Source organism: Mus caroli, chromosome 11 (genome assembly GCF_900094665.2).
Source record: "Mus caroli chromosome 11, CAROLI_EIJ_v1.1, whole genome shotgun sequence".
NCBI classification, from domain to species: domain Eukaryota; kingdom Metazoa; phylum Chordata; class Mammalia; order Rodentia; family Muridae; genus Mus; species Mus caroli.
Genome location: NC_034580.1, coordinates 101,273,444 through 101,289,241, shown reverse-complemented (window position 1 = coordinate 101,289,241; position 15,798 = coordinate 101,273,444). Strand labels below are relative to the sequence as shown.

General features: G+C 51.4%; 1 protein-coding gene across 2 annotated transcripts in view; it reads right to left on the bottom strand.

Annotated features, from left to right (window-relative positions):
* Window positions 1-403: 403 nt before the first annotated feature.
* The window catches only part of Mrc2 (mannose receptor C type 2), a 59,277-nt gene continuing 43,882 nt past the window's right edge, over window positions 404-15,798 (bottom strand). Inside the window, exons 10-30 of one of the 2 annotated variants that reach the window (XM_021177266.1) lie at window positions 15,150-15,265; window positions 14,628-14,776; window positions 13,607-13,824; window positions 12,482-12,624; window positions 11,247-11,349; window positions 10,890-11,028; window positions 10,733-10,768; window positions 10,314-10,474; window positions 10,150-10,217; window positions 8,380-8,480; window positions 7,968-8,110; window positions 5,235-5,349; window positions 4,966-5,129; window positions 4,725-4,833; window positions 4,084-4,322; window positions 3,792-3,960; window positions 3,553-3,699; window positions 3,137-3,256; window positions 2,782-2,961; window positions 1,940-1,966; window positions 404-1,835 (exon numbers count right to left, since the gene is read on the bottom strand). In XM_021177266.1, the coding sequence (XP_021032925.1) occupies window positions 1,609-1,835; window positions 1,940-1,966; window positions 2,782-2,961; window positions 3,137-3,256; window positions 3,553-3,699; window positions 3,792-3,960; window positions 4,084-4,322; window positions 4,725-4,833; window positions 4,966-5,129; window positions 5,235-5,349; window positions 7,968-8,110; window positions 8,380-8,480; window positions 10,150-10,217; window positions 10,314-10,474; window positions 10,733-10,768; window positions 10,890-11,028; window positions 11,247-11,349; window positions 12,482-12,624; window positions 13,607-13,824; window positions 14,628-14,776; window positions 15,150-15,265 (2,874 nt within the window). In that variant the 3' untranslated portion in view covers window positions 404-1,608. The remainder of the gene's footprint in view (window positions 1,836-1,939; window positions 1,967-2,781; window positions 2,962-3,136; window positions 3,257-3,552; window positions 3,700-3,791; window positions 3,961-4,083; window positions 4,323-4,724; window positions 4,834-4,965; window positions 5,130-5,234; window positions 5,350-7,967; window positions 8,111-8,379; window positions 8,481-10,149; window positions 10,218-10,313; window positions 10,475-10,732; window positions 10,769-10,889; window positions 11,029-11,246; window positions 11,350-12,481; window positions 12,625-13,606; window positions 13,825-14,627; window positions 14,777-15,149; window positions 15,266-15,798) is intronic. The other variant, XM_029484156.1, reaches the window with a different exon arrangement.

Here is a 15,798-nt window from a genome sequence, read left to right as displayed (position 1 = left end):
GCTCACCCTACACACACACACACACACACACACACACACACACAATGTAATAATAAAAAATATAAGAGTAGCAGTTAGCATTTATGGAGTGCTTACCGCATGCACTCAAAGGCTCTCAGTAAGGACACTCACCGAATCCTTAAGCATCTTTCCGACAGCCCTAGGAGATGGGTCCTCTATGCCCTATTCAAGCTGATGGGACAATGAGCTCAGGTGCCCAAGTTCACACGCTTATAGGCAGGGACGACTTGTTGCCTGAGGAGAGCCAGAATGGTGATAAGAGGACGTGCTCCTAAGAGCCCAGAGGCAAAATGGCAGGCTACAGAAACAACTGGACAGAGCTGCCATCTGTTTCTACAGGGTCGTGGGGGTCAGACTCTGCAAAGAAGGAGACACAAACGCTGACTTCTCAAGCCTCTGGAAGGTTTTTATTTGTTTGCTATTCTTTTTCTGTTTTTCCTCCTTTAAAAAAAAAAAAGACAAACAATAATAGCACATTTCGAAAATCAAGAACTACAATAGAGGGTCCGCTTTGAGTTTTTGTTCACATCGTCCCGCACTGGGACACAGGGACTGGCACTCTCCATCCTGGCTGGGACTCTCCCCTGGAAAAGGTGCTGAGTGGCTCCAGGAGCTGGTCCCCTAGGCCACACCAGATGGTAGCACCTGGTGCTGTCCCAGGTTACAGCCTCACCAGCGCCCCTCCCCCTCCAAACCTTCTTCCCTCTCTCCAAGCCAGAGCCAGAAGCCGGAGACATTAGGGAACTTATTTTGGTCCCCACAGGGGACTCTTTCAAGGACAGAGTCCTCCCCTGACCAGCAGGAGATGACACCCTGTGAGTGGATAAGGTGTCTCTCCAAAGTTCCATCTCTACTCCAGCAGACACCACACCGGTGCCCTGGTTCGTAGACCTGAGCCACCTAGGCTCCCTCCTGCCATACCCTAGGTCCATTCCAGCAGGCACAGGAGTGACAGATGCTTGGCCAGCCCCTTCAGCTGACCCCCACCCAGAGAGAAAGAGAGAGAGAATGAGAGAGAGAGAGAGAGAGAGAGAGAGAGATCACCCAAGTCCCAGGGCCATGGCTCAGAAGGAGGCACTGGGTGGAAAAAAGGCACGAGGGCAGGGTGAGGAGACAGAGCTGATGTAGCCTAGTAGGAGAGGTGACAGAGAGCCACCCCAAGGGACGGGGCAGGCTTTCCAGGCCTACAGATAGGAAAGAATCCTAGGCTGCAGGTCAGCAGGTTTAGGCTCAGGGATCTGGGGAGGAAAGGACATGAATAAGCTCATGTCCCTTCTCATATTCCCTCCAGTTGCCATGGGGTCCAGGTGACAAGATCCCAGGCCCAAGAGAAAGGGGAACATGACCCACTGCCAAGTCTCTGCCTAGCCTCTATGGTAAGCTGGGTACTCCCACCCCATGGCAAGCTAAGCCCCCGGCACCCAGTAGCAACTCCCAAGGGCTGCCATCCAAAGACAAGTGGGCTGGTGGGTGATGGGGGCCTGCTGACCTGGGGCCCCTGCCTCACCCGCTCTGGCTCCACCCTGACCACGCCCTTGGGGCACCTGCCTCCCCCGCTTTGGCTCCACCCCGACCACGCCCTTGGCTCTATTCTTGCTGTTCGTTCATTTCCATGTCAGACACCAGAATGTTCTTCTCAGTGGCCTCTGCGGGGCCAGAGTGGCTGCTGCGACTGTAGCGGGCCCCCTCGAAGGACCCACGCTCCGCACTCTGTCGGCGCCGGTAGAGGATGAGGGCTGCGGTCATCAAGGCCAGGAGGAGCAGCACCGCCGTCAGCACCACCACCAGGGCCACCGGGCTCTCGGGGAGGGCTGCTGAAATGGAGGTGGGGAGTTCACATCAGGACCCAGTCATGCCCACAGGGACAAAGGAGCCAGCGAAAGAGCCAGGCCGGGGCTCGCTCATTCCCTCCACTCACCTGATGGCAAGAAGCTGTTCTCTTCCACTGTAGAAGAGGAGAGAGCCAGAGAATCACAATCAGTCCTCACAGAAATCATAGTCACAATTTAAGTAAGTGCCTGTGAACTGCTTTGTGAATGTCACCTTGCAGAGTCACTGAACCTCCCAGGACTCTAGGACCTGGCTTCTACTCTTTCCGTTTTATATATGAGGAAGCTGAGGCCATGGAGTTCAAAGACTTGCCTCAGGTGGGACAGGTGTGTGTGTGTGTGTGTGTTCTTATAGGTGAATATAAGCAGATACTTGCGAGTGTGCATGTGCGTGGAGGTCAGAAGTCAAGGATATTGCACTGTGTCTTCCTTGATGCCTCTCTACCTCGGTGTTTTGAGGCAGGGTCTACCACTGAACCTACAACTTATGGATTCAGCTCATGGCTGGTGAATGAGCTCCAGGGGCCTATAAAACACAAATACACGTCTCCCTTTCTGTTTTAGGGTTACAGATGACGGCACTCAATGTTGGGATTTTATTGGGGTGCTGGGAATCTTAACTCGGATCCTCGTGTTTGCGTGACTTTACCAAATGGACCATCTCCCCAGGCCTCAGAGTCAATAAATGAGTGTTCAGGGCTTGACCATCCCTTGTCCCTAACCACTATAGAATGATGGGGCTTGCTGTCCTCTGGGCTTATGTGTACTTTGGAAAGTTGAGGCCCTGCGTCAGTCCTTGCTGCAAACTAATGTACTTGATGCCCTCCCACCAAAGCAGATGCCCCTGTATACCAAGTAACCCTAGACTCAGCTGGGCATCCAGCTATGAGTCCAGCTATGGGCCCAGCTGTGGACCGAGATCCTGGCTTACCTCTAGGGAGCTTGCAGACAACTCCCATGGTGATGTTGGTACAAGCCCCGGGGCGCCACAATCCGCTGCTGCTCTGGATCCAGTAGCAGCTGTTGTGGCTTAGCATGCTAGGGCCCAGGCCAGGGGGCCCCCAGTTAGAATAGTTCACAGCTGTGTTGTCTTGCCAGACCAGCGTGCCTCCTGTGGAAGGAAGCCATTGGGAAGGTGTGGGAATGGGAATAGGTGGGAGGGAGGGTTTCTAGGTGGGAGGCGATAACCACGATCCACTGCTGTGCTTTCACAAGCCTGGAGACAGTTGGAAGCATCTCTCTTGCAGCCTGAGCCCTTCCCTTCCCCTACACAGAGCACGTCGTACCTTTGGGGTTGAAGTTCATGCCCAACCAGGCACCTCGACTTTGGGCTTCAGCCGTCTGCAGGTGCTCCCAGACAAACACATTCTCCATCTCATCAAGAATGGACAGAACCGTCCCACCGGCTGGACACAAAGAAAGCCCATGTCAGGACAAGCAGATTCTCCTTACGGTGATAGAGCCCCTCCCCCAAACTACTCCCCCGCCCCCCTTCACAGCAACCCCAGCACTCTTCTCTGGCAGCTCAAGTGCAAGATGGTGTGAATCTTAGCACTTGTGGACCGTGGGATATTCTGTAGATGACACAGCATGGTGTGTGTATTAAACAGCGAGGAGAGCTTGAGATAAATGGCTATAGGCAGAGGGGAAGTTCTTTCTCCAGGCCTGAGTCCTGGATCTGGGCTAGGCTGCTCTCACCCACCTTTCTGGCAGCGCTGCAGCGCCTCCTTGTGGCCCAACAGCACCTCCATGTGGAAAGAATAGCAATGCTCCCTGAAGGGAATCCAGGATGAGTCAGCCAAGCCCTGAGGACAGCTGCCGCGGTAGCTTATCCTTCGGGGAGGGGGCCCTGTTGGAGTGCCGAATTGAAGATGTAGCCTGAACATCTTCTCAGGACCACCTGCACCTGCGCAAGCCTTGGCCCTCACGGGTGGTACTCACCCCTGCTCACCCCACACACTGCCCCCTGCAGCTTGGTATCACAGCTGGTGGTGCGCCAGGTTCCATCCACATCCGCGTAGGCACAGCCTCCCGACTGCTTGGGCTCCTCATCTTGCCAGCTCACGTAGTTCAGAGGCTCCTCTGAGAGCCAGGAATACCGCCGTGAGCCCTGGGTATTAGGTAGCCATAGGTGAGAATAAAGGGAACGGACTCTCAAGGGAAGGAGGAAGGGAAATCAAAGCAGAAGGTAGGGTGGTGGTAGGGGAGGCAAAATCTTGACCTAGGAGCCCACCTCCTCACTGGCCAGCCCGATCCACAGTGGTGTTTGCAGCCCCCGGGCAGCCTGTGTGAGGAAGGCTTGTGTGTAGGGATCGGGCACGCGTGCCAAGCTGGCATTTCGGCTCTCACACAGCAGGAGAGCATCTTTCCAGCGCAGTGGCTTCTGCAGCAGCCGGAAGGTGTGGTTGAGGTAGGAGAGCTCAGCGCCCGGGGCAGGGGGTGTTGCTGCTGGGGATGGGCTCAGCGAGGGGTCTACAGGGAAAGGGGGCAGGACTCAGACCGAGCTCTGCCCCACCCCCCCTTACCCCATTCCCAGGTATGAGACTAAGCCAGGTATGAGAAAACCAGACATCAGGCTCAGAGCAGGTCTCCACTGGGGACGGCCAGCTGCCATCCTTATCAGTGAACGTTCTATTTGCTAACATGCAGAAGGAGCTGGAGATGCCTTGACGTTGAACCTCAGGAGTTCTGACCCTAGACATGGCAGCATGTCACACAACCCTCCCCCCTGAGACCACCTGCTTCCCAAGCAGATACATGACTCTGGAGGGACCTCTATGGACCCTGAAAAGAGATTCAGTGTTTGGTTCCTTCTGGACCGGCCCAGAGCAGCTAGCCAGTGCAGGGGTGTCTCTGTGTAGCAGCCGCATGTACCTGTGCCCTTCTGGCAGATGAAGCCATGCGTCTCCTCTGTGCAGCTCCGATCATCCCAGCGGCCAGTGAAGTGGGCTGAGGGGCTGTGCAGGATCACCACACAGCTGGTCTGGGGAGGGGGAAGGCTACTTAGGGGAACCCCAGTGGCTGCCCCATCCAAGGACAGCTGAGGCTGGGAGAAGGGCGAGGTAGGGGAGAGGGTGACAACGACAGAGAAAAGCACTGTGGTGTGGGTCCTCACCGGCTTGGTGCCACTGGGAGCAGGGCTGGGGCCAGAGGGCTCTCCTGGTGCCCAGTTGGTATAGAGCAGGGGTTCTTGTTCAATCCACTGGAAGTCCCTCTGAGAGGCATGCAGGCCAATCCAAAGGTCAAAGGTCACGTTGGGGAGGCTGGCTGTGATGAATGCTACAGTCCCCCAGAAGAAAGGAAAGAGTGATGGGGTGGCTCCTGTTTGCTCTGCTGTAGCGAGTTGTGGGGAGATACCAGCGCCTCCCCATAGGTTGACCCTACCTTGCTCTAAGGGGTTTGCAATGGTGACCAGCTGGGCTTCTTGCTGTTCACAGGAGAACTGTGCCTCTGACCATTTCACCCTGTCCTGGGGGTCCTGGCCCTGGATTCGGAAACACTGTGGGGCAGGGGATGGAATCGATACACAGCTCTACATCCCTGTCCACATACCCAGAAGCCCTGCTGGGTAGCCCTCAGCAGCTGATGCTCGGGGCTTTCATACACAGGGCGTCTGGATCTCCCTGGGCAAAGCCCTGCCCTCCCATCCTGGCACAGAAGTCACAAATGCCTACATTCTAGTGGTGGTGGTGGTGGTGAGCTTGTTATTATTCGAGACAGGGTCTTGCTATGTAGCCCAAGCTGGCCTGGAACTCAGGATCTTCTTGCCTCAGACTCCCTTGTATTGAATATTATTTGTGTGTGTGTGTGTGTGTGCATGTGTTTGTGCAAACATGCGCATGTGTGTCTATCTGTCTGTCTGTCTGACTAAGGGCCTCACATATGCTAGGCAAGCACTCTATCAATGAGCCAAACCCCTAAGTCCTTCCCACTTTTCATTTTTTGAGTTTTTGTTGTTGTTTGAGCTTTTGTTTTGAGAAGTTTCTCCTTGTGGCCCCACTGTCCTCTAGCCTTCCAGGGCCTGAATTACAAGTATATACCATCGTGCCCAAATTAAAACACTAAGAAAGACAATTTTCTAAATGTTGTCAAGAAAAAAGAAAACCTTTAGGTTCTATTGCCAAGGACGGCTCAGCACCAGCTGCTCCCCCCGCCCCCCCAAGACCTGGATTGGGCTCCACACAGCAGCAGCTCACAACTGTCTGTAACTCCAGTCCCGAGGGTTCTCATGCCCTCTTCTGGCCTCAATGGGTATTGCCCATAAGAGGTGCACACACATACATGCTGGCATAAAAATAAAAATAAATAAATAAATAAATAAAAATTAAGGAAAAGAATGTTTAAAATTGAACACAGAAAGAAACACAGTGTGGTTTCGTCCACATGTGGGCATGGATAAAGTGCTTCCGGGACAAGCGTGAGAACCAGAGTTTACATCCCCAGCACACGTGTGAGTGCTCTAAGTTTGGGGGCCACTTGTCATGCCAGCACTTGGGAGATGGTGACAGATGGTGTCTAGGGCAAGCTGCTTAGCTAGACTAGCCAAATCAGCAAGCTTTGGGCTTACATGAGAGATCCTGCCTCTGTATATAAGGTATAGCACCATTAAGAAAATACCCAAGGTTAACCTCTGGCCTGTGCACATACATGCATGTGCCAACCACACCTAAGCATGCAAAAATTAACCTCTGATGGGGCATATAGCTCAGTTGGTAAAGTGTTTGCCTGGCATGCAGAGACTCTAGGTTCTATTCCTAGCACTGCCTAAAACTGCATAAACCTGTGATTCCTGCATTTGGACCTTCAAAAGTTCAGTCACCCTCATACATAGTGAGTTCAAGGCTAACCTAGGTTGCATGAGACCCTGTCTCAAAAGGGGTGGCAGCACACGGCTTTAATCCTAGCACTCATGAGACAGAGGCAGAGACAGGTGGATCTTCGTGAGTTCTAGGCCAGTCTGGTCTACAGAGTGAGTTCCTAGACAGTCAAGGCTACACAGAGAAACCTTGTCTTAAAAATCCAAAAAGGAAAAAAAAAAGTTGAGAGCAGAGTTAGTCAGTGGGCATAATGGGGACAGGGAAAGGTTGGCCACTGAGTACTGAGGTACGGTTATATGCAATCTAGTTCTTTGGTGCTAGTGTGCAGTAAGGTGACCCCACGATAAAGTGACCTGTAGTGAGGTAACTGCAGGGCAGAACATATTGAGCATTTCAAACAGCTAGAAGGAAGAACTTGGGATGGTTTTCCTTAAAACAAGACCATGACTTCAGGGGACAGACACATTTACCCTAATTTAAGCATTATACAATGTACGAATGTACGAAATATTACATGGCATCCCCCAAATAGCTATCATTCTTGTGTCTTTATGTATCAGTGGAAAAATAAATTCAAATGAAAAATAAATGGATTTTTATTCTGCAAAACAAGAAAATGAAATGTATGCAGTCATATGTTCTTATTAAAATTGCATAAATATTAATTATTATAATTGATCAGTCACATGGCCCAAACATATTTTTGTTCTACTAATAGAGATTTTTTTTTTCCGAGACAGAGTTTCTCTGTGTAGCCCTGGCTGTACTGGAACTCACTCTGTAGACCAGGCTGGCCTCGAACTCAGAAATCCACCTGCCTCTGCCTCCCGAGTGCTGGGATTAAAGGTGTGCACCACCACTGCCTGGCTCTAATAGGAGAATTTTTAAAGATACTATTTTTATCTTTATCTGTTTGCATATTTGACTCCATGTGGTGATAGTTTTGTAGTATAGAAGTAACTATAAATTTTATCTGCATGCACATGTACATATACATAAATAACATATACACACATACAGATTGGGTACGATTGCTCAATAATTTATCTTATTAATAGAGTTCATTATCAAAAGGCTTGACAACTACTGGTCTAGAAAGCTCACCAAAGTATTTAGATAATTTTGCTCCCTGGTGGACAAAACACTGAGCCACTTTCCAAGGAACCTCACTTTCATTAGCACAGAGCGGTGTGTGCGGACAGATGAAAGGTGTGGCGGGACAGCTGAGGCGCCTGAGGCTCAGCCAACACCTGTTCCCATCCTCTCCTCTGGCTCTCTGTGTCCCTTCCCAACTCCCTACCTTATTGAGGAACTGGTTCCAACCAGAGGGGCAGCCTCCTAAGGCTGAAGGTGGCAAGTCTTGGGGCTGAGTCTCTCCAGAGCTATTGCTGCGCTTACAGATGTAGGGCAAAGCCGTATGGCATCTCTGGTCCCCCCAGTCCTCTGTGAAGGGGAAAAGAGAATGGTTACCCTAGGGTCGGGCAGGGCAGGCAGCACTCTAGGTCCCATGCCCTGAGAATATGGGCTGAGCTCAAGTTCTGTGTCCTTGGAGGCATGGACCATCCATTGATCCTTGGATATAGCCCTTCTTGGATTTGTTCACAAAGAGAAGAGACCAGTCCCCCCCTCTACCCCCACCTCCACCTAGGTATCCCTCACCATATCCCCTTCTTTGTGCTGATAACACCCTCTCTGGTCCTTGTTATCCTCACCTTGTCTGGCTGTCATGTATACACACTTCTTGTCTTTGCCGATGGGTCTAGGTTTTCCTGGTGCCCAAGAGATGAAGTTTATAATAGAACCATCTGTCCACCTACAGAATCACAGAACACAGGTTCAGCCTCCTCCATATACAGCACTGGAAGCTGTAGAATGGGAGCAGGAATGGGGCTGAAGGAGCACAGAGCCCAGCACAGCCAGAGACCTACAGCCTCTGATTAAAGCCCCACCCAGCATACGCTAACCTCTCTCAGACGCCTGAAAACCCTTATAGCAAAGAAGTGTGCAGATCTCTACCAATCCCTGGTCTTCCTGCCTCAAAGGCCCTAATTCATGTAAGGGAGGCACTGACTAGAGTTCTGTAGACCAGCGTATGCTTGGTCCATGCCATGGCCAGTTTTCTTTATAATGTGACCCTAGGTATGACAGGAGTAGCGCCCAGTGAGTGCTGGATGCTGTAGTAAGGGCTTAAAATTGCTTGTTGTCAGAACACTGTGGTATCCAGTGGCTTTTTGCTAGGTCTTGTATCTTAAGGACATGAATGCTCTATTTTAGTGGGTCTGACTGAGAATTGGAAGTGACACTGTGACCTGTCATACCACATGCCCCCAGAGTCTCCAGAGTGAGAAGCAACAACCAGGTGGACGATAGCAGATGCAGTCACTTAGCATTTTGCCATCTGAAGCTTGACAAACTAGTATCTGCTGTGAATACCTACATGGTATGCAGGCAATAGCACTCTGGAGCGAATCATGGATTTTGCCATTTTAAAAACTGTACATCTAGGTAGAAACTGGCCCCATCATTGAGGGGCCAGAGGGATGGCTTAGCTGTTAAGAGTGCGTACTGTTCTTCCAGAGGACTACGGTCCAGTTCCCAGCACACATACACACATGGGTGGCTTACAGGCACCCATAACTCCCACTCCAGGGAATCTGGTGTCCTCTGTTGAACTCTGTAGGTGTCTGCATACTCGTGTATAAACACACACATAGAAACCATATATGTGAATATTTTAAAATCAATAAAAATTAAAACTATTTAAAGAAATCCTGATGGTGGTAGCGGCATACGCCTTTAATCCCAGTGCTCGGGAGGCAGAGGCAGGCATATCTTTGTGAGTTTGAAGCCAGCCTGGTCTACAGAGTGAATTTCAGGACAGGAAAAAAAAATTAAAGGAATACTGCAGTATTAAAGGAATAATACAGTAATGGTTAACCTTTAAAAATAAAATAAAGCTGGGTATGGTGACTATACCTTTAATCCCAGCCCTTGGGATGCAGAGACAAGGGAATCTCCGAGTTCAAGGACAACCTGGTCTACATAGGTAACCATGGCTATATAGTGAGAGCCTGTCTCAAAATAAATACCTAAAATAATCACTGTATAACTATATAGCTATATATAACTGTAACCATACATATGAATATATATGTACACACACACACACACACACACACACACACACTTGTTGGTGTTTTGAAGTATTTGTTTTGTAGTCCAGAAATCAATCCCAGGGTCTCAAGAATGCTAAGCAAGCTAGACAGGTCTCACCATTGCCATCTTCAGATAAGAAAACGAAGGCCAGAAATACATCGCTCAATCATTCAAGGCCAAGCAGCCAGTGAGGAGCAGAGTTAAACTCAAATGCAGGTCTATCTGTCTGTCTGTTTGGTCAGCCCCGACACCTCTAGCTTGGGGACACAGCAAGCCAACCCCCACGTGTGCTCCCTCCCACACCTGCTGCTCACTAGTACTCCCACCTGAAGCGTCCGTCACTCTCCAAGGTGTGCAGGCCGATCCACCAGTGCTGCTCCTGGTCTGAGGACAGCTGGGGAAGGAGGCAGGCGGGTCAAGGTGAGCGGCTCCCTTGTCCTCAACCTTGGTCCTTTCCCAGCCCATAATACTTGCTGTCTCTCACGCCTACCTTCTGCAGGTTTTGCCCCAGGAAGTCCAGTTCTGCCTGGCTGTGAACGGAGGTCAGCTCTGCCTGGAACCAGGTACAGATGCGCTGTGCCTGTGCCCACGAGGAGTGGTGCTCAAAAAACTTGTACTCAGCCTCCTGAAAGCGTACCCACTCCTGACGACCTGTGGGAGCAGCAACAGCAGTGGGAGCAGATGCCAGGCCACTCTGTAGGCCCTTGAAAGCTCTGGGCTCGGACAAAGCCAGGGCTGCAACAAGTGGCTTGCAAAGATAAACCTGGGACAGGCCCCTGGCTTGATCCTCCTTTCACAAACCAGAAAGCAGAGCAATGGGTGCTCAGTTCTAACTGAGTCTCTTTTGGGGTGACCTGTTTAGTTTTATTCTGGGCAAAGGTAGGGATCAGGTAGTCTGGGGGGCCTCACCTTGTCGACCAATGTCTGGTTCCCGCACATCCACACCTACAAAACAACAGGGCCAAAAATGTCAGGGTAGAGGGGAGCTGGATTCCCCCAAATTCCTTGCTTCAAAGCCCTTGTCTAGCATCTGTCCCACCCCGCCCCACTTACTACCACATCCAACCTCTAGGGATCTTGCAGATCCAGTCAAGCTGTGTCTGGCACTGCATGGCTACCCACTGCAGGGAGGCCAGGTCCAGCACTGCGCAGCCTCGGATATCATCGTCATCATGTCGGCTCCGGGCAAAATTGTGGTAGGAAAACTGGAAAGAGAGGGATTATGCACAGGTAACCAAGAAGCCCGGGCTGAACTGAGAACCGCCAAGCCGGGCGAGTGTCCAGTCCATAACCCAATTACTTTTAACCTACTCACACTGGCCAAACCCCCTGCCCATGTCAGGCCCTGCTATACCCCAGCGGGTGCCCACCTACAACCAAGTCCGACCCACCTCCCCATCCTGCCTCCTCCATGGCTCCTCACCCCTAGACCATCGCTCCAGCGCCAGCTGTGACCCTCTCTAGGGTCTCTGCGGTTCAGGCCAATCCAAAACCAGTGCTGTTCATGGCTCTCAGGCTCTGACTCACTTGGGTGGGGATGGAAGAGAAGGGAGGTGAGAGCAGCTGGGGACCAAGTCTAGCACCCGGCCGATGCCAGCTCTCTGTCGGGCAGTCTCCGGTGCCTGAAGCCTTCACAGTTGACATTGCAACCTGATGTCCGAAAGCACTGTAGTGTGTGTGTGTGTGTGTGTGTGTGTAGTATGTGTGTGTATTTGTGTGTGTATGTGTTTTCTCTGAAATTCCCTCCCTAGAGACAAGGTGAGCTAGAGCAGTTGCCCTGCTTAACTCAAAAATCAGTAGCCTGCCTCCCTGGCCCTTGACCTGTCTGCAGGAGTCTGCACTCCTTTTTGCTTGGGGAATTTAGGAAGTTGCTGGGCCTATGGGTGTGGGAGAAATGTAAGGATCTGGAACTCAGAAAACCTGGATTTGGATCGTGTTTCATCACGGACCCACCGTGACAGTGAACACACAACTTAACTTATGGGTCCAACACGAGAACACTGGGGATGCGTGAGGAACAGGGTGCCGGGATGTGAACACCATCCGCGTGATGAGCTGAAAAGAGTGGTGAACACGTGTTGCCGTAGTTACCAGTCAGGCTGATAAAACCCTGACCTCTGGGAGGAAATGTCCCCAAAATGAAGATCTCAGGGAACCTGGGTCTACTTGGAAAAATTTTTTTCACTGATAGTAATTGATTACAACGCCATGTGCCATAAATTACAGTCCTCAGTGCCTCCGTGGCAAAGATGGGATCTGGACCCATCCCTCACCCCTTGCCTGAACAGTTTCGGCTTTTCTCCTTGTCTCTCAGGATGGTTTATTGAGGGGGCGGGTCTCGAGGAGTGGGGGTGGTGCACCTGAGATGGGAACTGTGTCTGCAAGGACGTTGCTGGCTGTGTGACACTGCTTAGCAACAGGATCTCCTATAAGTGGGTCACCCCGTGCATCCAACCAAGATTCCAGGGGACCATGGCAACTTGACAGAAACAGGATGCTTCTGGCATGACTGACAGACGCAGGTCATTCCAAGCCTCAGCTGGGCCTTCTAAGGGCACCGTCAACACCCCGCCTTCTGATCCCAAGCGTGACAGAACCCAGAATCTGGCAGCCACGCCTGCCCCCACCCAAGTGCAGGCCACCACGCCCATTCAGTACCCAAAGATCTTGTTGAGCATGTGGGCCACAAAGTGCTCCTCCTCATAGCTGGCCAGACTCAGCAGCTGGGCCCCCAACTCCCGGCAGACCCCCAGGGCCTGAATCCAACTCTTCTTCTCCTGCAGCCGCTCCGAGCTGAACACCTGCAGGAGCAGAGCCCGCTGTCTCAGCTATGGCCGTGGGCCAGAGGGCGTCTGCCACCTCCCCATGCTAAAGACAGTTCTATCTCAGGAAGGCCAGGGCCGCTGTCAGCCCCTGGCGAGAGTCCCTGGACCTCATCTTCAGACTTTCAGTTGGGCTCTAAACCCAGCAGAGCCACAACTGACTGAAGACAGGACTTCTTTCCCCCTGGGCTTCAGTTTCTATATGTAATATATATATTACATTATATATAATATAATATATATTAGATATATATTATATATTAATATATAATATATATTACATATGTATATTAAAAGGCCTTGGAAGCCAGGCATTGTGGCAGATACAGGCAATCCTAGTACTTTGGGAAGTAGAGGCAAAAGGTCGAAGTTCAAGGTTATCCTCAACCACATAGTGAGTTTGAGGCCAGCCTGGGCTACACAAGAGAAGCTGGACATAGCAGCTTATGCCTGTATCAGCACTTGGGAGGCTAAAGCAGGCCTGCCAAGAGCTGAGGCTAGCCTGACTTCTGCAGGGCAGGACAATGTCTCAAAAGCAAATCTTAAAATTTCAAACAACAAAAACGGACTGTTGGCCCCCAAGCTTGGCAAATCACCAGGCCTTACCCAGACCTTTCAAATCCAAACCTCCGCTTGGCACCCAGAAGAGGTACTAGGGACAGAACCCACAGTCTTGCCCAGGCTGTACTAGGAGATTCTCTTTTTAGTGGGCTCCCCTGGGGATCCAAAGAACACTCTGGGGTCTGGCTCCCTCAACTCTTCACACATCTACCAAACCCTTACTACAGATCAAGCCTCGGAACCCACAGGCAAATTCCTCGTCGGCAATTACTCTGGTCTGCCATCTAGGCTGGCACTTCCGGGTCGTGATGGTCCCTAGGTCCCCCCCCCCAGCTGAACTTCCTCAGAGCTCCTGTCTTCCCTCTTCCCCACCCCCACCATGCCAATAGGGTGTCCCCACCTTATAGCAGTGTCGGAGTTTGGGGTCTGAGACCCAGCCCTGGGGACAGGAGCCAGTGAGGCTGGGCGTGGGGTCTGGCCCAGGCAGCTCCGGTGTGACCGGTGTGCCCAGGCTCTGTCGGCAGATGTAGCGAGCCCGGAACGATGTGCAGTTCTTCACCTCCCACAGTCCCATGGCACTGCCAGTGGCCAGAGCCACACAGCCCCCACGTCTGTACCCTGAGAAGGAGAAAGAACTTGTCTCTACAGGGACAAGCTGGGGGGAGGGTCAGCACTCAAATGGGGGAGGGGGATGCATGAGGCAGAGTCCTAGTCAATGACTACTTACAGTGTGGGGAAACTTAGCCTTTCTGAGCCTATCTCACTATACACCCCATTAGGTTGTAGGAAAGTTGCGAACAATACTGAGCCAGGCAGTGGTAGTCCGTGCCTTTAATCTCAGCTCTCAGGAGGATGTCTGAGTTTGAGGCCAACCTCTTCAACAGAGTGAGTTCTAGGACAGCCAGGTCTACACAGAGAAACCCTGTCTCAAAAAAAAGAAGAGGAAGAAGGAGAAGGAAGAGGAGGAGACTGAAGCTAGGTGAAATGGTACACACCTATAATCCCAGTATTCAAGGGACTAAGGCAGGAGGATTGCTGCAGAGCCAGCCTGAGCTACATACATAGTGAGACCCTTTCTCAAGAAAAAGAAAAAAGACAATGAATGTGAAACTTGAACAGATACTAATAGTGTGCACATTGCATATGTGACCCCTTCCATAGCTACATAGATATTTAAGCCTCACATCAGCTCTATAAGGAATACCTCATTATCCCCATTTAAGATGAAGAAACCAGGGCTCAGAGAAGGCCCCGCTGGCAAACAGCAGTGCCAAGGGGCTGAGGAGGTCCACGGGCTCCAGAGCTAGCAGGTCACACGGAACAGCTTTCCAAGAAGGCCTCACCCTAAGTCCTGACACAGCTCTGGGTCCACCACAGCCACCCTGCTTCAAGGCTAGTCAAACAGGGTGTTAAGGGCTCACCAGGCTGGTCTCGATTCCAATGGGTATATATGACTTCATCCCCACTGAGCCAACGGAAGGAGCCAGTACTGTTGAGGTCTTGCAGGGCTGTCCAGAAGTATTCGCCCTCCCAGTTATAGATGAGGCTGCTGACGAAGGCCTGCTCAAACCTTCAGAAACGAGCCAGTCAAGGCACGGCACTTACTAGTGGCTTCCCACAAGCCCTGAACCACAAGGCTGATACCCCATCCCAGAAGCTCAGGTACTGTGCACACCCAGGAATGTGCCCAGGGAAACGGGGATCCAAAGAACTCACTCAGTAACCAGATTCCCACTACTGCCCACACTCTTCCTTGGCCATTCAGTCCAAACCTGAACCGTCTATCCCTCTCCTACCCTACCCTGGGATAGCTTAAATACAGTGTCTGGGGCACACTGAGGTTCAAAGGATGCTGGGTCCCTCTGGGCAGGATGCCAGAATATCATCCCATCAGCCCAGGTCATGGGAGATGGCTGGCCAGGACTTCTGTCCACCCTCTCTACCTGTTGGTGATGGTGACCAGCTGAGAGCCATGGTCAGTACACAGGCGCCGGGCATCACTGTAGATCACTTGGTCCTCTCCCAGCCAGTAGCAGGATGGGCTATGCCACGTCCAACCCTGGCTCAAGAGAGAGGGCAGAAGAGGGGTGTCTGTGAGAGGAAGATGCCACCCTTACCTGCCAATGCTTGAGCAGGGGTCACATCAGGATGCCCCTGTCTATATGCAGGACAGAGGGGACTGATTTGGCGCCAGAGAGCGATGCCTGTACTAAGTTCTGCATCTGGTTACTCTTAGCTCTCCCTACCATGACCAACAACTGTTGGATCAGGGTGGAAATGCTGTTGTGGGTAGCTGATGGACCTGCATAAGGTGTGGTTTAGAGAAACAAGTAGCATTTAAACCAAGAAGCTGGGTATATACCTCAGTGATAAAAACACATTTATAGCACATGTGGGGCCTTGGGTTCAATCCTCGGTACAGGAAGAAAAAGAGAGAGAGAAAGAGAGAGAGAGAGAGAGAGAGAGAGAGAGAGAGAGAGAGGAAGGAAGGAAGGAAGGAAGGAAGAAACAGAAAGAAAGAAAGAAAGAAAGAAAGAAAGAAAGAAAGAAAGAAAGAAAGAAAGAAAGAAAGAAAGAAAGAAAGAAAGGAAG